This window comes from Pelmatolapia mariae, linkage group LG10_11, assembly GCF_036321145.2.
Source record: "Pelmatolapia mariae isolate MD_Pm_ZW linkage group LG10_11, Pm_UMD_F_2, whole genome shotgun sequence".
NCBI classification, from domain to species: domain Eukaryota; kingdom Metazoa; phylum Chordata; class Actinopteri; order Cichliformes; family Cichlidae; genus Pelmatolapia; species Pelmatolapia mariae.
In genome coordinates, this window is record NC_086236.1 from 63,322,135 (window position 1) to 63,348,119 (window position 25,985).

Below are 25,985 nucleotides of genomic sequence, written 5' to 3' on the forward strand. Positions count from 1 at the left end.
CAGGAAAGGAAAGGAAAGCTAATTAAACTTTTTTAAAAAACAGAATAAAATAAAAGGGGAGAAAAGGTCAACAAAAGTATAGAACATTCTTCCAAATGACATGTCCCACCCATAACTGATAAAATTATGCTGCACTGACCAAAGTACATAATTAAAATCATTTTTATATTCATCACAGAATTATGCAGTAATTTTGAAGATACCTCTGATATATACTTATCAGCCACCACATTAGGCATGCCTGTTAACTTAAACTAAGCACTTTGGCTTGTAGACATGATCTAGAGGACCTGCTGAAGTCCTGAGCATTAGAATGGGGGGGGGAAAGTGATTTATGTGACCCTGAACATGGTGTGGTTTTTGGTGCCAGATGGACTGGTGTGAGAATTTCAGAAATTGCTGATCTACTGGGATTTTTTCACACAACCATCTCAAGGGTTTACGGAGAATTTACAGGTGTGTACTAGCAGTCTGCTCAGTAAGTAGAAATATTTCATTATAGGTTAAAGGTGGTTATAAAATCAACAATTTTGTATTCATTTGCATTTATTTGACCCTTCACTCAAAGGGAACAAGTGGGAATATGCCACAAGGTGTTCAATTTTAAAGTTCATAATAAGAGCAAAAACATGCAACTCTAACGCCATCTTAGTTTAGCGTGCCAACAGCAGTACAGCTGAGGCTGATGGCTATGGGAATGTTGTTTTGCAAGCTATGGCTAAAACTGCAGCATAAAAGAGTATTTGTAATACACCATTGTACAGTCATGACATTGCTCTTATAACACTAAAAGTTTCATTCTTTCCAACTGCATATTATACCCCATGATTATAATAATAAATGATATTAAGAGTCACATGAATGGTTGGCCTTCACACTGCTCCCCTTCCCAAACAACAGACACAAACAAAGCGTGAAATGCTCTTCAGGTCAAGCTCCAGCTGAGCTCTGTGACACATACATTTACACACATGTTCTTACTCATGCTGATGCTCACGGGATTAGTTTTTTTTAATGCAAGTCTCTAGATTAGACAGGATTAATCTATATTGATGACAGAATATTTCTGTCCAGTTGTAACTATCACAGCTGTCTGTTTTTTGTGTCCATGTTGTGTCTTTTCTGTAAATACTGTAATAGCTTTAAATGCCTTACAGGCTGGCCCCTGAAGCAACAACACTTTGTCTTCCAGTAAAATTGCTTTTAATATTATTTCCTCTTCCTGAGGTTCAAGAAGATAAAAAAAATTCCAGAGAAATACAAATACTAGTCAACAATTGCATGTTTACATGACAAATATATATCTATGAATCACATTTACTCTATATAAACAAATAAATTATTGACAATTATCAAACCTCCCTAGGATAATATGAAGTAAATCATGCTATTTTTGTGCAGGTAAAAAATACACAGTAAAGCGTCATCGGGAGTCAGGGGTGTAACAGAAATGCAAAGCATGTGCTCATAACCTGTCCATGTGATCACATTGCACACATCTACTGCTCTTTGAAGGGAACGTGTGTTGAGGAGACGTGATCCTTTCATGCATCTAGTACTGTATACATAAGTGTGCAAGCGCCTGCAGGCACGTAAGCAGTTGAGTGCGCACTTTAAACAGACTTCAGTGAAACATAACAGTAGTCAGCTTGTTAGCGAGCTCTGTTGTTAATGATATGTCATAAAAAAAGTGATGAATTTTTAACTAACCTCCGCTTGAAGTGGTGCTACATTTAGAAACATTATTTATTCTTCAGTGCAAGCGCAAAAAGTCTGACTCATGCTGCATTTTTAATCATATCTCACAAGAAATGGTCAAATTTAGCTCTCTACCACGCATGCTGCTGCTGTTCAGGACAGGGGGGTTACCTGTCCTTTGGGGGATGGCACACAGGGTGAGCTCAGTAATCCCTGGAGCTTCTGGGCCTCCCAGTGTGTCGTCCTCAATCTCCCCCCCACCCACCCCCAAGAGCCTGCCAAAATCCCCCTGACAGCAGTCTCTGTTATTTGCATATCAGTAGCTTAGCTCCACCTCCAGACAGAACAGAAATGAAGGGATTAAGGAAAGAGAAGAATGAACAGTGATAAGGCAACACAAACACGATTCCTTTAGAAATGCAGGAAGCATAGACTAAAGGATATGCAGCAATTTATAAGACTCATTCGAGATTGTGAAAAACAGAATTCGATTTATTTGCCAAATAAGTGTACAAGGAACTGAGCTTTATTCATTGCTCTTAATATACTTAACAGAATAGATAAAGAGACAGTGCAGAAAAAACAACACAAATAGCATAATTCAGATTTATATGTTCAATAAAAAGAGAATTAGACTGTCAGTGTGAATAATGAAAAACATAATGTAACCTTGACTTTACTCTCTCTCCACATTAGTAAGTTGACACGCGGTGTACTGGCTGATCAAAGCCAACAGTTTGCATGCTATTAGCTGTACAATCCTAATGCTACTGTGATTTAAAGCTTATTCAAACAAGCGAGACTCAGGGGGATACATTCACATTACATTCAATTATGGGTATCAGGAAATGAATCTAATATGGCCACTGCTGCCTGTGTTGTTTCTTTAAGGCAATGTGACTCACTGTTAAGAATTCATGTGAGTGTTAGTGTGCCAGACATAACAGCAACCACCTTTTGTCATTTTACCTAAAAGAATTACATTTGAACACTCAAATCTCAAAAACAGATTTATTTAAAAGTCGAGGTGAATACAAAAGTTATAAATACATATTTTAAATATCAACTATAAAGAGGATGCTTCTTTGTGTATCTTGCATGCTTTGATAAACAAATAATAGGTAGCAAGCATCTGGAGATAGGAGATGGTCAAATTTGTTAAAACTGGTTGATAATACTCGAGCAGGGCGATTAATTTTCTCTGAGACAGCATCCAAGGACACAAGAGAAAGATGCCTTACTTGATTTACTGATACACCTTCCGATTTGCTGAGCCCCTTAAATTATTGCAAAGGTAAATCAGAGCTTTTGATCTTTACTGCCAGACAGACGTAATCAGTATTTTGGCCAAGTCTGTGGAGAGCTTTTCAGACCTTATGACAACGAATGAATACAGCATATCATAAATCTGTGAACACAGGAAAGGGAAATGCCAGTTTTGAATTATAGTACGAGTGATATGAGCTACAGTGGATTTTAATTAGTATCTCGGTAGTGTTTAATATTGCAAGTATACCATAGAAAATTGTAATTATAGTTAGATGTTCTGATAGTGGATTCATCCATTTTTTAAATACTAGTACGGTTAATAAAAGTTAAAAGATAGCCTAGAGCAATCCAACTTTACGTTTCTTCAGACTTAAGTCTGTAAAAAGCACTAACTGATATATATGGAAATCTGTGGGCACACCTCACAGACACAAATCACATTTTTTTTCATTTTCTTTTTATTCTTCATTAAGGAATTTTCTCTTAAACCTCTATGCAGGAGGTATCCACAGATCTCCAGAGAGGACTGCCTTTCCATTCTGACTTTGCAGATTCTTCCCTGTGCAAGGTTTCCTTTGCCACACAGTCCAAAGAGATCAATTTTGTCCCATTTTGTCTCCAGCATTGTGTCAGCAATGACCCCTACTGGTTGACAACCTTTGCTTACTTCAGTTTTTCTTTGCCTTTATGTTCAGTAGAGGTACTTTTATGTTAGCATTCTTAGTCTTTCAGACTGTCTTAAATTCATCTCCTCCTAAATGCAATTTTGTAACGTTTCAGGTGGGGAAAAATGCAAGCTTGCAGCACTCAGATATAATTTTATAATTTTATGTGTAGGCACCAATTAGCCTGGTTTTCGGTTTGACAGAGATGAGTCAATTATTAGCATCAGAAAAGTTAAAAGTGTTCAGCCTTTACGAGTAGAACGGCTGTTAAATTTTGGCACTTGCGAATTTATCCACCAATCCATTCATCCATCTTCTACTTTTTCCATTCAGGGTTTTAGGTCAAATTTTTTAAGTCTCGTCATTTTACTCTAGCCCAGTTTCTCATGTTTAGACTTAAAATTTAACTCTTTTTCATAAACTGAAGAACTAAGTACTAGACAGCATGAAACCACCCAGAACAGCAAAAAGTCATACAATAGACCTTTTCAGACACATGCATCACACATATCGACCAACGCACACACAAAGTTCACGTCACTGTCTCTAAGGAGACGTCAACACAGTGAAAACAGATGAGGAAACACGTGTGGAATTTAAAGACTGTTCACCACTACATCACTTCTTCCATGCTACATCACACCCTGAAAAAAACGTTCTCCATGTTAGAAACAAAGGACTGTGTGGAGATAACAAGCCAGTCTGAATGACTGTTAAAAAAATGCTTCCTGTTTATTATTTGAATGAATTTAAAAGGGCTTATAGTACAAATAACATTTGTTTTCCAAACAAGGAATACAGGTTAGTCTTATAGATAGTCTCTAATAACTTCAAATCCTGCTTAGCTTTCCGTGAAACAGGAAAACAGCGTCACTAGATGAAATGTATAAGACCAATTAAATCCCCCTTTAAAAATATATTCTAAAGATACAATTAAAGCTCTACCTTCTGACACACTGATAAAATGTAAAAATATAATATAACAAAATAAAATTCTGACATGACCTAGCTTTTCAGTAAAAAGCTTCTGATGCTCCTTTATAGTACATTCACAGTCTAAAAATGTATTTAAAATTTAATCTGCTTTACATCAGCAACCTGAAATGCCTCTGTTCCTCCAGACCACACACAGGGCCAGCCTGTCTATGAACCTGCCCTTTGATGTGTTACATCAGCAGCCATTAAAGAAGGGTGTCCTCGCTGTCCTCATTGTGCGTGCTGAGCTGGGTCTTCCGGAAAGCTGTTACAGCTGCCCAGATTCGACACAGCATGCCGCCTCTGCAACAGCAACAGTGGACTCACATTCATGTGCAATGTCACTTTGCTTAAACTTATGATGAAACTTAAAATAATGGTGTAGACTTTGTGTTTTGAGGGGGTGATGCGTGGAGGCAGCTCACCTTATTCCACAGTACATCAAGTCATCCTTGGCGGCCATACGGAGGAGACTGTCCAAGGTGAACTCATGAGAGAGCAACTGGAAAACAGGATCACAGAGGTGTGGATTAATACCAGGTGGATGAGTAACACCAAGCAGCCTTAGGGGTGTAAAAAAAAAAAAGGCAAAGTTGAGCTTTTGCTGAATTTACCTTGTTGATAGTGTCTTGATCTACGGGGACAGTCTTTAGCCAGCGTGCTAAGGCTTTCTTCTCTGGTCTGGAGCTTTTCTGTGAAGCCAACTCCACATCTATAATGCACAGAGTTACAACCATTAGGTTTTGTCTGACACTCATAAACACATGGAGTATTTAATGGTGTTAATGTTACACACAACAAAAGCGTCTTCGGCAGCCAGCCCGTATAATCATTATACAAACTAACAAAGTCAAGTTTGAGCACATTAGCAGCTGATCTGGCAGCCAACGCCTCTGACGGCAACTAGTCAGGCAGAAATCCGCCATCAGCCTGTAGCTAAGGTGTGGTAGGGATTGCTTGGCGCAGATGTTAAGAAATAGTGATTAGAATCACTGAGTGTACTGATAATCCAAAGAAGGCTTGGTCCCTTCCTATGATACTGTTCATGTCGCAGTTTGTGTTGATGTTTGTCAGATAACAGGCAAGAGAATAACTTCAGTGCTCCTCAAATAACTATTAAACATCTTTGTTTACTGTCTCATATCTAGTAGAAAAAAATCACAAAACTTGAATTAATTTTCTAGGATTTAGAGGTTTGATTGTGGTGTACAAACAGAATATTCAAATATTCAAGAAAATTTCATCATCTAAAGGAATGGTTCAGATTCAAGTCTAATTTAGTTCAGGATATAGCAAATCAGGGGAATACACTTCAATGATATAGCCTTTTGTAAATATTTCAAATCAGGAAAATAAAGCTGGCTGCCTTTATTTGGCACAACTCAGCTTGCAGAAAAAGGCACGATCACAGACACAATTCAGTTCAGTTCAAGCTTCTTTATAAACCACAAATCCACAATAACAGTCACCTCAATTCCCTGTGTACTGTAAGGTAAAGCCCATAGTATTGGCGAAAACCCCAACAATCAAGTAGTCCCCCATGAGTGGGCCCTTTGCGACAGTGGGAAGGAAAAACTGCCTTTTAACAGGAAAAAACCTCCAGCAGAACCAGGCTCAGGGAGGGGCACCCATCTGCCATGACCAGCTGGAGGGTGAGGGGAAAGAGAAGGGAGCAGGGATAGACAGGAAAAAATACACATTATGAGAGAGAGATGACAAAAAAATTAATGACATGCGGGAGCGGGGAGTGAAAAGAGGTCAGTGGGGAAAGAAGCGCTTACTGTAACACAGCAGTTACTGTGCTAGTATTTCGTAAGATGTAACAAGTTTTGGCATTAAAACAACATTACCCTCATTGACTGATTCTTTCCTCAGTGCGTCTATTTGCTGTTGTTTTCTCCAGAGAGAGTTCCTCAGTAGCTCCTGATACTCTGTCTCCTTCTCGCTTAGATGATTCAGCAGTCTGAAACACAACACAAATAGCCTTAACACTCAGCAGAAAGCCCTGCAACCCAAAATTAAATGAATCACTGTGTACACCTAATAGGAATGTCAGTCACGATTATTCTATTTTACAGGAAATATGAGGGGGATATGAAAAGAAAGCTGAGAAAACAAAAAATAAAAATAAAAATGTATTTTATGTATGTATGTAGTTTGTTCAGAGAATCTAATAAACCTGTAGATTCTCTGAACGATAAAGGTGACAGGCAAAATAAACCTTCTGGTCTCCAGTCGCAGATCTCTCAGGTTCTCGCTGAGGGGCCAGTTAGTGTTAAGGTTGAAGTCTGCAGGTTTAGGGTTGGCTCTAGGCAGCACGTCATTTGCTGGATCTGGCTGCTGTGTGTATCCTGGTGCCACCAGCTGGTCAGGGACTAGAGCTACAGGGGTGTCTGGATCGGCAAACAGCTCCTCAGAGGTGTTGTCCTCACTCTCGAATGAGGACTGCAGATGGAGTTTGAGTTCTGAAAGGCAAAGGGTAAATTAGTATCAGAAAAACAGACAAGTAAGAAATATAAATAAATAAATTAAAAAATCAACAGGCAAGAAAATAAATAAATTTAATGTACATAAATGTAAACACAATGAAATATCAACTGAAGATCTGCTTGACAATGTTCCTCTGGCAAACACTCTTACCACTATGTTGTTGTTTCTTTCTACTCAACAAAAAATGTTAAACAGATTATGGAATAAAGCACATGCCTACTTTACCTGGCAGTAATACAGTTATGGCATCCTGTACTGCCTGTCTCAGCAGATTGTCCAGAGCAAACATCCAATGAGGTTTCACCTTTTGTTGCTTCAACACTTTTTTCACCTATGGTCAGAAGGTTTGTATGAATGTAAGGAGGCTTATTCTCAATTGTGATGTAATTGCTAAATAAAAAAATCCTGAAATTTTGAAAGTGAAGTGTGATCACCAGCAAAATCTGGCTTTGGGCTCAGAAGTAACTTACTGCATCTTGGAAGTTAAATAGCACCACCTGTAGGTTGTTCAGAGGTACTGAGGCAGCTACAAGCATAGCTCGAAGCTCCAGCAAGCCGCTGGTAAGCTGCTTCCTGTCCGGGGAACGGATGTTGTCACGCAAACAAATAATGAGTTTGGTGATGTGGTCTGAAGTGACTGACGATCCATCACCATACTTTTAACAGAGAAAGGGAGACTTTAAAAATCAGGATACATTCTGCGGTTCTCGTTCTCAAAGTATTTAAACCCATCTATTTCATCTCTCGGTAGTTCTTTTCAGCTGGAGAGTAATGGTCTTTTTCACTGTGATAAAGGTGGGCATTTCAAATTTGTATCTGTTATTGATAACAATGTTCCTATTAATGGTCATTTCTCCTTTAGTAATGACAAAAATTTCAGGATTTTAAGAAAAAAAATGCTCTGCTCAAATCAAATTCTAACCTAAATGCATAAAACGGGATACACTAACATCTTTTATTAACTCTTATGCTAAAAGTATGGTTAAAAATTGTGATGCAAAGAAAAATCTGAAGGTTTTTATAGAAGAACAGTACATAACTGGAAAGAAGTAGATGGAAAGAAAGGAAAAAAACATAGAAACTTTATTTATCCTCAATAAAACATCTTATCAAACATAAGATAATAATCTAATAGTATTTAAGGACTGAACCCCCCATGAGGGAAACTCCCACAGGTTTTAGCTAAACAGTTAACCTTTGCTTGTACATTCTTTGCATTTACATTCCTATTTCTCTGTTTTGAAATGTTGGTGGCGCAATACGTGTAAGGCAGGGGTCAGCAACCTTTAACACCCAAAGAGCCATTTGGACCCGGTTTCCACGCAAAAGAAAACACTGGGAGCCGCAAATACTTTTTGACATCTAAAATGAAGATAACACTGTATATATTGTTTTTCACCTTTATACTTTGTGTGAACAACTAAGGTGTGTTGCTTATGAAATCCATGAAGTGCTATACTTTTAAAAATTAATTGGAAGAAAATCACTATGCTACTAAAAAATTAAAAATAGATATTTGCAAAATTCTGCCTAAATATGTATTTTACCTGGTTAATGTGTGTGGCGGGGCGTGGTCTGCAGCGCCGCTGCAAGGGAGGCAGATGCACCTGAGCGGCACCCGCAATCACGCCTCCCCGCCTCAATGTCTGTGCCATCTATGCTGTTGTGTTGGTATGTGTCGGGCTGTGAGCTGCAAAGCTACAGCCGGCTGTGTGCGTACAGCAACCGTGTGTGAAAAGTGGTCAATAAAGAGATGCTGAAAAGCATGTTCATGAAAACATCGTCGGGTCTGCCGTAGTTACAATGGGACTTCTGCTCCTGAACCTCTGCGCACAGCGTCTGCAAATCGGGGCTGTACGAAGTCACTTTCATCTTTACGCAGGACTGTAAGCTGTCATCTGTGAGGCGTGAGCGGTGTTTGTTTTTAACATAGTTCACGGTGGAGAATAGCTGCTGACATAATGTGGATCCGAAGATCCATAATTGGCCTGCCTGGGGTTGAAAGTCTCGATAAATGCACGGCGTTTCGGCGGGTATACCGGCTTCCGCGAGTGTGACGCTTATTTTGAGCGATGAAAAAAATAATAGAATATAATTTATTTTTATATTTCAATATCACAATAATCTTCCAATTTAGAACTACAAGTTAAAAAAGAACTATCATAAATAAAATACACTTCAGCTAAATACTTCTAATTTATTTTCCCAAACCACGCGGCACCGCACTATAAGGACTAAAGAGCCGCATTCGGCTCCGGAGCCGCAGGTTGCCGACCTCTGGTGTAAGGCAATATGTTAATAGTAGATTACAAAGTAATCGGTTCATTTGATATGGCCTATACACTCACCAGGCGCTTTACTAGGTATGTTTGCTCAACTGCTCATTAACTCAACTATCTAATCAGCCAAACACATGTCACCAATTCAGTGAACTAAGGCATACAGAAATAATCAAGATGACCTCCTGAAGTTCAAACCGTACACCAGAATGGAGTAGAAAGGTGATTTAACTGTCTTTGAATGTTTTTAAATGTTGGTGCCAGACAGGCTGGTGTGAGTATTTCAGAAACTGCTGATCTACTGGGATCTACCATTACACTACCATTTCTAGGGTTTCCAGAGAATGGTCAGATAAAAAGAAAATATGTGTAAGACAGAAATTGGGTAGAAATTCTTTGGTGATGCCAGAGATCAGAGGAGATTGACCAGACTGCCACAACAGCAAAAGACAGGTACCACTTTTGTCGGCTAAGAACAGAAAACTGAGGCTGCAGTTCACAGAACCTCAGAGTCTTAATTTTTCTGCTTTGATATTTGGATTTTAGGGTTTAGATGGAATTAGATGGAAACAACATGAAAGAATGTGTCAGTGTCGGCCAGATATCAATCAAATAGAGCACCTTCGGAGGGGATTAGTATCACAGAGTCCCACCAGTCTGAGGGCAAAAGGGGGCACAACCCTGTACTGTCAATGTGTACCTAATAGTTTAAACATGCAGATATTGATAAGCTTTCAGATACTCTATTATAAAGAGCTATTCATTATTAGAGAACTAAAAATCAATCTCAGTCTCAGAATTGAAGAGCAATTCTATAACAGAACTTGACAGTGTGGTAACTTTTCTTTACCCACCTGAGGCACAGACTGTTGTATACTAGACACAACATGACTTATGTAGTCAGTGAGAACTTTGTGCAGCGTGGCTCTCCTCTCACTGTCCTTTCTCAGCATAAAAAGGCCAGTACTCTCCTCTGTTGATGATGAACTGCTCATGTCTGATGTGGAGTCATCTGGTATTCTGGAAAAATTGAAGGCAAACAAACACAAACGGCACAAATAAGCCACAAACATGCTGAAATAACCATTACATGATAGAAAAATGTAGATATGGCTATCAGTAACACATCAGATGTATTATTTAATAATGGCATGGGGAATTTTGCATTATAGCCTTTTTTCACAAGTTATAGGACTGTGAAGAACGAACCTCAGTGTGGTTTACCAGTAAAGTAAGATCCAATATAATCATAGTTTGTGCACAAATGAAAAGGCTTTGAGTTTCTTTTGAGGAATAATCTTACTCACAACAGGAAGCTGTTGGTGCTTGGTGGGCTCTCTGAGATTTCTTTTGCTCTGAGAGAGGATTGCGACCTCGTCAGGTCCAGAGAACAAGACAGGTCAACCAAGTCAGAGTAAGAATCAGTATCCTCCACAAGGATGGAGATAGGCACAGACATACTGCGCTGATAGTCAGCTGTAAGAAATAGGGTTTAGATACTCTGCATCATTGCTATAGAAAGCAAAAATGGGTAAGAGGTGAAATGTGTGTATTTTAAGTGTATTTCTCACTTATAGACAGGAATTCCTGAACAGCTTTAGCTTTTTTCTTCGTAGACGACTTTAGGAAATGGTCCTTAAGCAGTTCTGCTGCTGTGGCTCTTTCATCTGGATTTGGCACGAAACAGTTCATGATGAAACCTTTGGCCTCATCTGACATGCACTCTGGAACCTTGGGGTGGATCTTAAACATGCCAACCTAGTTGGGAATTTTTAAAGGTTCATTGAAACATTCTGCTTTGAGATTCTCGTGCTGTGATAGCTCTCTTTGGCTGGGTTCATATGTATTAGGTCGATGGGTTTTGAGAAAATTACATAATTTTTGTCATTCTACTTCTGGACATCATTACAGTGGATTTTATTATCAATGAATCAAGATGTGATTGTGCATCATTGACTGCAAATGCTTTTCATCCAAAAAAAAAGAATTTGTATACTTAAGTTATGTTATTTTGTAGTGGGGGGACTATATAAAAATGTGCACCACTGTCAGGGTGTACAGAGGCAAAATTACACAAAATTGTGTTGTGCAAATAATTATGCACCTAAAGTATAACTGAATTTAAAACTTTGCATATCTAATCTAGCTAATATCCACCTGGTACTTGAAAAAACGAAATAAACAATGATCATGAAATATAAAAGTGTCCAAAGGAAAAGTCTCTCGAATGTTCCATGAAATATAATTCCAGGCATTCCACAATGCCGCAATCTGCCAAATTTCCTTATGTGTAAAGTCCACTGTGAGCATTTTTAGCTTCCGTAGAAAACACATCTCCTTTTTTTTACCTTGAACATGGCTGCCTGGGGACTTCCCAGCTCATGAAAGGGTGTTTTGCCAGTTGCCATTTCTATGATAGTGCACCCTAGAGACCAGATATCTGCCGGCTTCCCATAACCCCGAGGCCCTTGGTCTATAATCTCAGGGGCCATGTACTGCAGAGTTCCTATTGAAAATCCACCAGAAAAGTGAAAGTTTGACTACTGTGAGGAGTTCACATGTAAAAATGTTTTAATAATAACAATCTTTTAATAATGTCATAAATGTCAACTTACCAGTAAATGTTTCAGTACAGGGGTTAATCCCTGCTAACCGTTTGGAGGTTCCAAAATCAGATATCTTCAAAACTCCACTATAAGTGTTGATCAGTACATTGTCACCCTGCATAAGGAACAAAACCAGTGAATACCACAAAGCTAAACTTTAAGACACAGTAGACCAGAAAACTATTTGCCACGAGGCCAAAGGCGATCTGCTCACCTTAATGTCTCTGTGGACTATCTGATTCTCATGAAGGTACTTTAGACCCTCAAGTATCTGCTTGGTGTAGAAAATGATGGTGGGCTCGTTGTCTTTCAGAGGACCCCATTTGGAGCGCAAAAGAGAAGACAAGCTACCTGTAAGAGGAAATGTATAATTTCACAAGGTGACCCGCGCAGCTGATTTCCAGCCACGTGCCATACGGTCACCTGCTCACGCACTGAACTAAACCAGCGCCCGACAAGGTTATTAATTTTAAAAAAGATGCAATAATGATATCACATGCTTAACTAAAATAACTACTAATTTTTGCTCATTTCTCATCTGTTTCTCCATTACATTTGGCACAATCAAACAAAGCAATGGATTAGGACTGTGCACGTTTCTAATCAGAGGTTCAAGATGTTTTTCTCACAATCACACCATTGTCTGTAAACATTTTCCTCCACTGAACAGGATGTCTTCAGAACCACCCACTTCTTTAAAACTGGCTTCCAGTAGATGTTACATAACCACACATGCATTACAATTCTGGTCACATGATTTCCCTGAAGCCCATGACAAATAGCACACAGAAAGCAAGGAAACAGACTTATAGGGAGCATCAAGGCTTGTGTGTGTTTAAGAATTTCTCAGGAACCTGTGCTTGACGCCATGTCTCCGATTTCCCAAACCACATCGCTCCACCCCGTGACCTAATTTCATTACGTCAGAGGATAATTATTTGCTTGTAGATTACACAGGAGCAAACTGATTCATTACAAATTTACATTTGTGATAACAGCTCTTTCCACAAACAGATGTGAAATTTAAAAAAAAAAAATCAAAGAAAAACTTTTTTGAAGCTTTGATTTAGATTACAGTTACGATTTAGTAATGACAGGTACTCTTATTGCTAGGAGTGTTAGAAGATCAAAGGTCATCTTTTTACCCCCAGGTACTTCTTCCATGAAGATCTTGATGAAACCATCCTGACTGACAGAGCCCAGGTACTGGACAATATTCCTGTGTTTAAGCCTCTTGTGCAGAGCAATCTCCTCATGCAGGGGCTGAGAATACCTAATCAACACAAAAGAATAAAGGTACTGCTGCTGCTGCTGTGAGATAGTTGTGTTTTTACAAGTGATTTGCATTGTCTAATTTAGGCCTCTTTTCATTTCCATCATTATATAGGAGTTATAAACAATATACCACAACTAGGTTTGGATTTTGGATGTATAAACAAACTATTTAAGGGGACTTAATCGCTTAAACCTCTGCCTTAAAAGTTTGCAAAAGCAATAAATATTTTGTTACATACAGAAGGTTTTTTTCCCACGTCTGTCTAGAGTAAACAGTGTATTTTTCTTTTTATGTGGTTAACACTACCTAAACGCTATCATATTATTACTGTAACTGAGCAGATTTTGTTGATGACAGCGTAATCTGAAAGCGATAACATCAGAAGGGTAACATATGTGTTTTCTTACGTGCTGTCCTTCTCGGGGATCTCTTTGATGGCGATGCGTACTTGGTTGCTCAGGTCCCTTCCAGCGTACACTACACCATAAGTTCCTTTACCAAGTATTACCTTGTCACCAGTCTCATTGGTCTCATAGATATACTGTAAAATGAGAATCAGTAAGAATCAGTATAGAGTGAATGGAAACAGAATTTTAGGAACTTAAGGAGACCTTCATTCAGAAATTTAAATAAGGCAAAATGCGACATCTGCTAAAGGTTTTACTATACTCATGAATTCACAAATACCTGATCAATATTTAATGCAAATATGTCATCTGTCAATAACATGGCAGCAGCTCATTGCATTTTATTATGCAAGCATGGTGAAAACGACATGATGAAGTAGGAAATGAACACCAGAATGTGGAGAAATTTAAGTGACTTTAAAAATAGCATGGGCGTTGGTGCCAGACAGGCTGGTCTGAGTATTCCACAAACTGGTGACGTACTAAGATTTTCCTCTTTAAGGCTTACAAAGAAGGATCTGAAAAAAGAAAATATCCAGTGAGTGTCTGTTCTCTGGGTAAAACGCCTTGTTGATGCCAGAGTTCAGCGGAGAATGGTGGGATTTGCAGAGATGGAAATGACTACCTGCTGAAATTCAAACCAAGCATCAGACTGGGGAATATAGGTCATTTAAGTGATTTTGAAAACAGTATGATTCATATTTAGACCAGCCTTGTCTGAGTATTTCAGAAACTGCTGATCTACGGGGATTTTCCTGAACAACCATGTCTAGTTTGCACAGAATGGTCCAAAAAAGAGAAAATATCCAGTGAGCAGTAGTTCTCTGGACAGAAATGGCTTGTTAACGCCAGTTGTCAGAGGAGACTGTCCACACTGCTCTGAGCTGATACTAAGGCAACAGTAACTCAAATAAAAACTCACTAAAACAGGAAACTAAGAACCGGAAACCTAGGCTACACTTTGCATGGGGTCCCCACCTTAAATGAATCAAAACAGCATTTTGAGCATTTCTTCCCACCAATGTTTTTCTAGTTTACCCAGTTACTCTCTCACTAGTACTACTTACTACACAAAACATATGAGTTTCTTTTGAATGCAAAAGGCAAGGATACATCTTGCCTTGCACCAATGGTTCAAGCTGGTGGAAGTGATTTAATATATCTCAATGCACTAGAGCAGCGGTCCCCAACCCCCGGGCCTCGGACCGGTACCGGTCCGTGAGTCGTTTGGTACCGGGCCGCGAGAGTTGAGGCTCAGGTGTGAAATGTATGGTTTTCAGGGTTTTTATCGGTTTTCAGCGTTATACTGTTATCGTTTTTATCGTTAACTCGGGTCTTTTCATGTGTGTTATGAATAAATCTTATTTTTTTCGGTACCGGTACTAGTTTTATTTTGTTGTATTTATCCGCGACACCTTAAAGGCCGGTCCGTGAAAATATTGTCGGGCATAAACCGGTCCGTGGCGCAAAAAAGTTTTGGGACCGCTGCACTAGAGCACCTTTGGGATGTGGTGAAATAAGATGTTTGCATTGTGGATGTGCAATTGACAAATCTCCAGCAGCCATGTGACGCTATCATGCCAATATGGACCAAAATATCAGAGAAATGTTTCCAGCACTTTGCTTTGTCATGTAGAGTTAAGGCAGTTCTGACAGACATAGATTTGATATATTCTTTATAAATAACACTGGCTTTTCAAATTTTAACTTTAAACATGGTTTTATGAGAGTGAAACACATGTAAAACCACATCTGCAAGAGTAGCTCAGTTCTAAATAAAATGGCATTCACTTTTTTTAACACAGACCTAAAATAGAACACATATTGTATCCGGATATAGAAGGAACTGTAACTGACCTCTAGTATTTCTCCGAGTGTATGTTCTATATCTTGAACGTGGTTTTCAGCCTCCTGGAGAAGGGAGTTTACCAACTCACAGAAACTAGGTAGAGAAGAGACATACATAAAAATATTTCTCACTGGAGCATAAATTTAAATATACTTTCAGTAAACATCAGCTCAAGTGAAGAGGTCCCTGTAGATTTCTGCTGAGGGATTTACTTATAAACAGATTGATAGGTTTTTGGCTGTTAGCCACACTGGTTCACACACACCAAAATGCACAACTGCAAGTAGCTACAACAAAATTCATATTTATTTGCAATGGCTGATCAAATTTGAATAGATGTGAATGAGAAGCCTGATATTGTCTCTGGTCATTAAAAAAAAAAAAAAACAAGTGATAGAAAAGGTTGATGTGAGACTGAAATTAGAATATGTGGATATTTTGCTTATAAGTAATCTCTCATTAGTTCTATTTACCACAGTTTGTTTCATTTTTACTTAATTTGTTTAAAAGAAAACATACCAGTGAAAACAGGAAAAGCAGGATGCTATATCTGGCAGTGTGTCAATAGGAAAAAAACAAACAAACTGAGTTTACTCATATTATATGCAGCTATGGTCAGAAATTCATATACACTCATAATGGGCATGGATGTTTGATCATATTGGGCTGTAATCGATTTCATTAAACTATTCTCTTTTCCAGGGTGGAATGATTGCACAGCATACATAACTTTAAAAAGCAATAAGTGGGTGCAGAATTTTTGAATTCATTTTGGATTTTCTCTCATCCAAACAGTGTGAAAATTAAACATCCAGGCTACACATACATACATACTGTACATCCCCCACTAATATTTGGTTGACCAGACAATTTTGGTACAAGCTTCTGGCATAATTCTGGCTGGATATATGACCACTCTTCTTGGCAGAAGTGCTAGAGTTCATTTGAATTGGTTGGTTTCCTGGTATGAACCTGGCTTTCAAGCCACAACTTTTCATTACGGTTAAGGTCAGTACTTTGGGAACTCCATTCAAAAGTTTTGTCAGCCTGCTTTATCCCTTCTAAAACCAGCTTTGTGTGTTTGGGATCATTGTCTTGCTGGGACACCCAAATATGGTGAAGTTAAAGAATGATTCCATCCACTTTTTGCAATGTACTGGTACCACTGGTAGCAAAACAGCCTTAGAGCATGATGCTACCACTACCATGACACTGTGTTATGACAGCTGGTACAGTGTCCTTAGGATTGAAAGCCTCTCCTATACTCCTCCAAACATACCTCTTGTCATTGTGGCCATTTAAGTGTAAAAGCCTTCTGCAGAAGGCATTTGGCTTGTCCATATTTGCAGCCGCAAATTTCAGCAAAGCTTGAAGGTTTTTAGTCTGGGGAAGGGACTTTTTCCTGGTTGTAACCCACTCACTTCATGGTGATGTAAAACTCCATTTATTTTGGAAAGTGTTTAGTAGTTCCTTAGCTGTTCCTAAACAGCCTAAATAATTTCCTCTCATTTGAGGGTGACAGCTTGAGTCTTCTTCAGGACCATCCAAATAAGCTTATGTAAATAAGCTTTACTTAGAAACAATTGTCTGAATCTGCAGTTTTTTTAGAAATGCCTCCTCAAATTGGTTAAATCTAAAACTCTCCTTCTTAGGTCGTCACTGAGCTCCTAAGACTTTCCTGTTGTTCTGAGTATTGGTCAATCCAGTGAATGCTGTCAAATAAATTCTTACTACCAAAGAGAAACTACTAGTTATAGTCAATCATGATCACTAACAAGAAGTTAAGACCTTGTTCTTGTCAAGTTAAAAGACCTTCGGTGCAACTTATTAAAAGATTTAAGTGCGTGAATGTGTATATGAGCCTATATGTACATTTCTCACCTTGTGTGAATTAAAGAATATCTAACATAAATTCAAATTTCTTCATTCAATTTGAGATTTTTTTAAAAGTCATTCGAGATGCATGTTCTACAGTCATTCCACCCTTGGAAAAAGAACAGGAGAAAGAAACCATTAAAAACTCTAAATTAACTTGATATTCATGCCAGTCATGAGTGAATATAAGCTTCTGTCAAAAACTATAAAAAATATGGCAGCAGACAGCAAACTGAAACTTGTGTGGTAGTGCAGTACTAGATGTTACTTCAGCTGGGATGTTTTTTTTTTCTTCTAAATTATGTCAAGAGGTTTCTGAAAAGAAAGTAAGGACAGTACAGGAAATATGACTCATACCAAGTAATAACATCCAGTCATTGACTACTTTCATTTGCATGCCAACTGTTTTTCTGCACCCTGTACTCATAACCTGTTAGATCTTATCTAGCAAATCAGTTGATCTGCGAGGATGTCATTCACATGATCTCACACAAGTGTTAATCACTCACCCCTTACAGTGAATCTCAGATGGGAAGCAGAGCTGGAAATCATCCGAGTTGTAGTGGACATACAGAAAGCAGCTCCGCTCATCAATCTTTGAAGCACTGCAATGAGAAAGACGTAAACAGGTTTTAATCATTCAAACAGGCAAACCTTTATGTTTGAATATGTTGAACATAAAACTGACACAGACGACATCACAGGCTGTATCTCTTAACCCTTATTTGTTCTCGCCTCTGTCAGTGCGCCCCAGGGTGGCTGTGGCTACAATGTAGCTTGCCATCACCAGTGTGTGAATGTGTGTGTGAATGGGTGGATGACTGGATGTGTAAAGCGCTTTGGGGTCCTAAGGGACTAGTAAAGCGCTATACAAATAAAAAATACAGGCCATTTATTGAAGGAGACAGCTATTGTTTCTAATTCAGTGTGAGCTATAGGTAAATAAAAGTAAATCAAATGTATTAAGTATTAGTGATAAAGAGCAAGGCCCCACTAGGCTCTAATAGAAAATGTGTTTTTCATCATCCCCCCTATGATACCACAACCTAATAAAACGATTTATTGTTAAGTCACCCAGCAGATGACTTTTTCTGGAATATTTGTCTGGTAGATGGGACACAGCTGAAGTACACAGTAACACTGACCTGCAGACACAGAGGAATCAACAAAAAGCTCACATGCTCTGCTCTATTTTACCTCACTCCCCGAATTTCAGATGCTTGGAAAGTCCATTGGTTTAAGCCCTTCTGCAGAATTAAATACAAATTTAGACACAGGTTAAAAGTGTGTTTTACAGCTAATACAGAGTTTGTCACACACAGTAAACCAGTTTTTACATACTAATAAATACATATGCAAGAATAAAAGAAACAAATACTGATGTTTTAAATGCACAGTGACTCTAAAAGAACATGACTACTCACCCAGCTGACTGTACACTCAGACAGAAAACTTATTTATTACACAATATGATATACATTCATACACGCGTATGTATGACTTGTTCAAAGAGTCAAATGTATTCCAATCAGAGAGTGGCTCAAAGAGTGGGGACCCAGACAGTTTACATACCTTTAAGCGTGTGGCGTGTTTTAGCTGGACAGTGCGACTTTGGTCCTCCTCGTTCACAGACACAATAGCTGGTTGGAAGACTTTACTGGGCTCCAGAATGAGCACCTGAAAAACACCAGTTCCAGTACTATCTATTTTAAACATCTACGTGGCTGTTTAATGCATTTCTAATGGCAGGGAATCTCCTGCTTTGCTACGTGTTAACTTTACAATCCAAATGAGCAGAACTGAATCCTGATTAATAGTTACTCCATGAGAAGATGAGTGTCCTGTTTATTATTTACTGCTACGGTAAGGTGTTTGGTCTTACTGGACAACAGTTTGATGAGGCAGTGGGTTTACAGGTCTGCAAAAGCAGCTCCATCCAGAAGTCCACTGTATCTTGTTTAGGAGATCTCACTTCAGGTAACTTGGCAAACCGACGGTACATGATGTATGTCTCCATAATAGATGCCACATACCTAACAGAAATTGAACTCGTCAGTTATTTGTTATTTGCTTTTCACACTTTTAATAAAAACAATCATATAAAAATACATGTGGCTTAGTAACTGATTAAACACCTTGACACTGCTCATCAACAATGGATGATTAAGTCTCACCAAACAGGGGCCTTGAGTCTGTAGAGCTTCTCAGAGGCCTCAATGACTTTCCTGTATTCACCTGCAAGAATGTTTGCTCCAAGGTAGAAACCTACATCCCAGTAGTCCTTCATCTTCTCCAGACTACCCTTTCTACCCAGCAGGGTGCTTAAAGTCACACCTAGACATTGACATCATAAAACAGAACAAAAGAGGTTACTAACAAATCAACAGAGGATGACCCTGACCACAGTTACAAGCTCATTTATGGCCTAAGAACAAAATAAATAATTGAATACAACGTAATATGCCTTTATAATACTATGCACTGTCAAAACATGATTGGCCAACAACTGAAAACAACATGATATGATGTGTACAGCATAATGAAATGCATTTTCTCACAAATGGGTGAGAAATTACAGGAAAAAACAACTTAATCTTTACTCCCTTCAGTGATAGGCTCTGGTGGCTCTGTGAGCTGTGGCATTTTACTGGGACAGTTTGGGGTATATTTGACAAGTTGGAGACAAGAATTAAAGCAAACATTTCTATCCTCTCTTCCAGGATGTGCGCTCTTCCAGGATGACAATCTCCCCATTCATAAAGGTGCAGTGTTCACTGAATGGGATTAATGAGTATTACAATTATGTGACTCATATCCTATGGCTCATTTATCGCACTAATGACATGGTCTACTTTTCAAAGTTTGTGTAACAAGAAATAAGTTTTAAAACACAACTAATAAATGTTTAGTATTAATCTAATTTTGACTGAGCTTATGGTGAATCCTAATAATATATTTTCTGGCACTGCACATCATCTCAGACATTTAAAACATCAAAAAATGCATTTCAATGATCAAATTCAATGCATGACACAATAAATCCACAGATATGAAGTCTTCTCTGATGGAAAGGTAAAAAACAGAGAGCACCTAGTTTGCGCAACTCTATAGACGTCTCAAATTCATGGCCAGCTGCTATCAGGAGGACCACATTGTTGATGCCCGAGTGAAGAGTTGGCTCTGTCTCAAAGGCTTTCCCATACCTGGCAAGTTATATAAAAGAAACAGTCTGGAAAACATGACATAAATGCCACTTTTCTCAAATGTGGAAAACTTTGTATGGCCAAACTTGGCATACCAATAGCAGGCCTGGTCTCTGCTGGACTCATCAGTGAACGCTGAGCTCATGAACATGTCCTTGTAGATGCGTCCACACAGGCAGTAGACGTCTGATGCCACCTTGTTCCCTGACTCCACAATTGGCAGAATTTCTTTCAAAGCCTTTTCACGATCTCCGGGCTGATTCCTCCTAGGATGGGTATATGTCATAACAGACCACTGTGATGATAAAGAACTTCATATCTTGGGCGAATATGAATTTTCTAAAAAATCTCTGCAAACTGACAATGACACAAAAGCACCTAGTGTGAACCAAAGAGGTCAACAGAACTATACTGACAAGCTCAAGATACAATAGCAGTCATGTTGGTACCTGTTTAGAGCAAATATATAGTGAAACTTGATATTCTGATGCTTCGCCACCTGACACATAGGCAGGTTGTCCAGAGTCTCCACCAGTTTTATCATGGCATCGTAATCCTGAGAAAAAGTGGAAGAGAGTGAAATATAATGATTATCATGCTTGAATCACACCTGACAACTTTTAATAATTTACATTGAAGTTTATTATATAAAACATATTACTATTCACAAACAATTGTGAATAATTTTACCCCCCATAGCTATTTTTGTTAATGCTCATATGCTCACTAAACATACAATCTGATCTTCTTTGTTGATACAAATACTTGTGAAGGCTCCCAAATTGAACAGTAGCTCTTTCATAATGAAATATGGCTAAACATAGATATGCAATCATATGATCATAATAATGTTAAAACTGTTTGAGTTCTGGCAACAATATGCTGTTTTGTTGAATTCAATAACATAAAATAATATGTTAATAAATAATCACTAGTTTAGACACACAGATTTATAAATGCATACCTGAACGTCCCTGTAGGACAACAATAGGTTCATTACAATATCCGGAGAAAGCAGATCTACACTATCCAGGCGTTGCTGGATGTGATTTAACTCCTCGCTCAAGGCTCTGCCGCTGAACCGCTCCCGTGCCATGCGAATCTCATGCCTGATTGACTCCCGGAAGTACTCACTATCAGCAGACAGTCCAGAGTAGGTGTTACATTCCAGAATTTCACAATCCTTTGTAAACACGCTAAGTGACATTGCATACGTGGGAAGCTCAAGAACATGCATTCACTGTATAATAATGTTTAAATAAGTAATAATGTTTAACCACACCCTGCTAAAGTTTATGTCTGACCTGGACTGAATGTGCACATTGTTCAGCAGGTGCACCAGTTTCTCAACCAGGGGGATGAGCAGCGGCTCCAGCTGGAAACTAGGTTGCATCAGGTCTTTGATACAAGTCATCATGGCAACGTCACAGGCAAACACTTTGCCCTGAGGTGACACTACATATGGGATGAAGGTGTAACTTCCGCACTGCTCCTGCAGGACAACAATAGATGCATCAAATATCACGCTGGGACAGCTTGCATGACCACAATGGAACCGCAGCATCATTTGACACTAGACAAAGCAGTCACAGGTGTGTTGTACAAATGACTTCAAGGCTAAAGTTTTGTTATGAATGCACTGAAATTATTTTAACAAGGTAATATGTACACTTATTCAGTAATGAAAATATGAATTAATGGCAGCCATAGCTTGCTTTACATTGCATAACAATTGCTATAGCTTTTTATTTTTGGCTCCATCTCTCTCACTCACATTAAGTACAATGCACAGATTAAAGTTTTAACCCTAACTGGTGTTTTGCTGTTAAATAAGGTCCATCTCTAAATCAAATGTAGATACAACAATATTTTAGCCCTTCAGGAAAATATCCCACCGTAGTTGCAGTAGAAAAGCAAGGCCTGTTTACAAACATGTACTTTAGAGGTGCTGTAGTGAACTATTTTCCATTTCCAGCACATGAGACTGTATAAAATGAACAATATGTAACAATAGATGGGAGCATGTGTTACCTTATGAGCTTGCAGATCACTATCTTGCTTAGAACAATACAGAATGATGTTATTAGTCATGCTGAAACTTTCCCTCACTCCAAGATGGTAGAAAAGGGAAGGCTGGCAAAAGGTGTCGCTCATTTCCACCACTGCAACATCTGTAAGGGGGGGGGGATTATAAAAGTAAACTTGCGTAATTTGGTATAATTCTGTGCTCATATATCCGCTACATTACCCTACAGTCTGCATGCCGTCACTTGCCTGCATTGTAGAAACTATCCAGAATGTCTGTAGTGCCTTGGGAAATTCTGTCAAATGAAATCGTTTTGAGAAGAGCGTGTGCGTCCGCGCAGGCTTCCTTCAGACACTTCAGTGATAAGTTTTCTTCGGTGTGCGGCACTGACGCGTCCTCTTTGACAATGTATGCCACTGACACTGCTCTGGTTCGACTCCGCGGAGAAACGATCTGTTTACCCGAGCCGTTGCTGGCGCTCAGCTCTAACGCCAAAGAGTCCTGCCACAAACTTCCCGCTGACACCCGTACTGGATCCTTCCTCTTTGAGTCTCGCAGGCTCATTCGCCTGCGCTCTGTCGTGTACATTATTTACTTCGCGTTTGTTCCGCAGCTAAAGCTCAAAGCATGCCCTTTAGTAGGGACAACTTCCAATAGCAACATAACAGCGCCGCTGATCAAGGTAGATCCGATCTCTTACCACATATCCACTAACATTCCCACAGCTCGTCTCCATTTGACCCGCCCACGTCGGCTCCGCCCTGCTCCGCCCGCTGGTGTTGTGAGGATATTCACCTATCTACTCTCGCATGACCTCTGCAGTAGGACCCAGCAAGTCCTTCTTGTCCTCTATGAGGAGCACGAGTCTGAGAAATCTAAGTAAAACAAAATTCTCGCAGTCCCAATGTAGTGTCAACAGAGCACCCTTGGCGCTCCGGTGATGGCGCAGTTGTGGGTGTTTGACCAACAGACCACATGGACTTACTTTTCAGATGACGGAGTGTGCAGCTTTCAATTTGTATGGCACACGCGAGTTTAGGTGGTACTTTTTTTTTTCTTTTTTTTTTTTTACAGATATTATGTATTATTAGCACAAAAAAAACACAAAACAAAACAAAGAACAAAGTGATTCATGAGATTCTTTTATTTATTTTAGAAGGATTTCTGAAATTTACAGTCATTTTGGTAACACTTTATAATACGGCACACTACCAAGGGCGTAATTTCCCCGTGATTAAATGGAATTTCAGCGTGTTTTATTTGAAATTAGAAAGTAATTATAAATAAATATTTAAAGACAGGTATAGCAGAATAAGGGAGCAACAAGTAATTTTTTCCAGGAAACAAGGAAAAAATATACTGTAATATATGTAGTGCACAAGCAATTATGCAGTACAGTGTAATTTCCTGGTTATTTAGCGGAAAATAAACAACATTTCGACATCTTACATTGTAAGTACGCAGTAGTTTTTGGAATTTGAATAGAATTGAATAGAACTCAACTTTATTGTCATTGCACATGTCACAAGTACAAGGCAACGAAATGCAGTTTGCATCCATCCATCGGGCCTTATTGTGGAGTGGTTTACCTTTCCTAATTCTCCTTTCTTTATCAACTCAATTTTAATGCGATTAAAAAAAGTTTAGGGTTAAAAACCTTTTAAATCCTATTGAACAGGGTTTAACGTTCAAAAGGATAGAGTGGGAAAGAAGGACATACCAGCCTTTGTGAGTCTGGATAAAGCAATGCCACCAACAGTCCATTGGTGATAAGAAGCACAATGTAAGCTAGGGCTACGTTTTTCATCACATGTTATATGTTATTTGGAAATTGTAAAAAAGATGCTGGAGCAAAATTGTTAATAAATAATGTTGAAGTAGAGCAAGTTTCTCATACAAAATTTCTGGGTGTGATAATAGATAACAAAATCTGCCGGAAACCTCACATAAAGCATATACAAGCTAAACTGTCAAGAAGCATCTCTGTACTGAGTAAAGCTAAACATTTTTTGCCTTCCAAATCACTCCGGGTACTTTATTGTTCACTTATATTGCCATATTTGGAATACTGTGTGGAAATCTGGGGAAATACATACAAAACTTCACTTCAACCATTATGTAAAATTCAGAAAAAAGCAATCAGGATGATTACTAAAGCAGGATTTAGAGACCACACTAACATCATGTTCTTGAAATTAAAAATTCTGAAGTTTATGGATCTTATAAAATATAAAACTGCAAAAATTATGTACAAAGCCAGATACAATATGTTACCAGGAAATGTACAGAGGATGTTTTTTGACAGAGAAGGGGACTATGAATTGAGGGGAAAATTAAATCTGAAGACTCTTAAAGCACGGACAAAGGTTAAAACCTTTTGTCTTACTATTTGTGGGGTAACAGTTTTACTGTGGACCTACAGCAATGTTCAGGCATTAGTCAGTTCATAAAGATGTTTCGAAAACTACTTTTGGAAGAATATGAAACTGATAAAGTTGATCACCCATTGTATATATAACTATGCTAAATTGTATCTAAATTATATCTATCACTGTAGCTATGTTTATACATGTCCTCCTTGTTTATTGTGTGGGGTAAGTGATGATGGGAATTAGGGGTAACAATGAATGGTGGGATTCAATAGAATGTTGAGCAGGGGGTAGGGATTAATAAGTATGTTATACTTCTTCCTACTCCATTTCAGACTTAATAATTGTCATTTCATGTCATTTAGACTCTGTTTTATTTTATTTGTTTTCTTTTTTTTTGTTTTATCTGAGCACATACGTGTGTGTATTTACATATATATTCGTATTTGTAAATGCAAGTATGTGTACTTGTGTATATATTGTTTTCTGTATATGTCTGAAATAAAGATACAATAATAATAATAATAATAATAATAATATGTAGAAGGGGAAATAAACACACAAATGTTGACTGCATAATTAGCTAAAAGTTTGATATTTCTTAATACATTGCTACATTACTTCACCTCTACATTCCTTATCAATACTATTGAAATTGGGTTGGAAGAGTTTTTAACATGAAAACAGAACAACTCTACGCACACAAAAAACAAGACTGGTGATTACATTAAAAAACTGATTAGGCAACCAGGTTTTTGAAAACATTGACGCACATAAACCACAGAGAAGAGCTCATCTCCAAAGGCAGCCCAAACATTCTGGAGCCAAAAGCATTCTTTATCACATTTATGCTTGTAGGTTCATAACTACAGCATGGTTATGGGTCCTAGTGATACAATATTCGATAAGTCAAGACAGATTTAAGATTAGGCAGTAACATATGAGACATATGAGACAAGAGGAAAAAGATGAATGCCCCTTGGAAGGGGAGAATATGG

The 25,985-nt window shown here is 38.5% G+C and overlaps 1 protein-coding gene across 1 annotated transcript; it reads right to left on the reverse strand.

Moving 5' to 3' along the window:
* Window positions 1-2,725: 2,725 nt before the first annotated feature.
* si:ch211-1i11.3 (mitogen-activated protein kinase kinase kinase 5) lies at window positions 2,726-23,312 on the reverse strand. Its single transcript, XM_063485734.1, has 28 exons — window positions 22,867-23,312; window positions 22,624-22,763; window positions 21,897-22,084; window positions 21,557-21,725; window positions 21,042-21,148; window positions 20,688-20,858; window positions 20,480-20,592; window positions 19,564-19,723; window positions 19,272-19,422; window positions 18,962-19,066; window positions 18,587-18,636; window positions 17,899-17,994; window positions 15,523-15,607; window positions 13,666-13,799; window positions 13,128-13,255; window positions 12,197-12,333; window positions 11,992-12,097; window positions 11,725-11,882; window positions 10,948-11,134; window positions 10,684-10,852; window positions 10,231-10,396; window positions 7,568-7,753; window positions 7,323-7,428; window positions 6,829-7,072; window positions 6,458-6,570; window positions 5,222-5,319; window positions 5,033-5,109; window positions 2,726-4,910 (listed from the first exon to the last, which is right to left on the reverse strand). Exons 1-28 carry the CDS (start codon window positions 23,204-23,206, stop codon window positions 4,814-4,816), a joined length of 3,981 nt encoding a protein of 1,326 aa, XP_063341804.1. The 5' UTR covers window positions 23,207-23,312; the 3' UTR covers window positions 2,726-4,813.
* Between the last annotated feature and the right edge of the window lie 2,673 nt (window positions 23,313-25,985).

Bases quoted from the DNA above. Each gene is read 5' to 3' on its own strand.
- si:ch211-1i11.3 (XM_063485734.1), bottom strand. From the start codon at position 23,206: ATGTACACGACAGAGCGCAGGCGAATGAGCCTGCGAGACTCAAAGAGG. The intron at 20,859-21,041 runs GTACCAACATGA...TACCCATCCTAG, and splicing joins TATATATTTGCTCTAAACAG to GAGGAATCAGCCCGGAGATC. The intron at 5,110-5,221 runs GTAAATTCAGCA...CCTGTTTTCCAG, and splicing joins ATCAAGACACTATCAACAAG to TTGCTCTCTCATGAGTTCAC.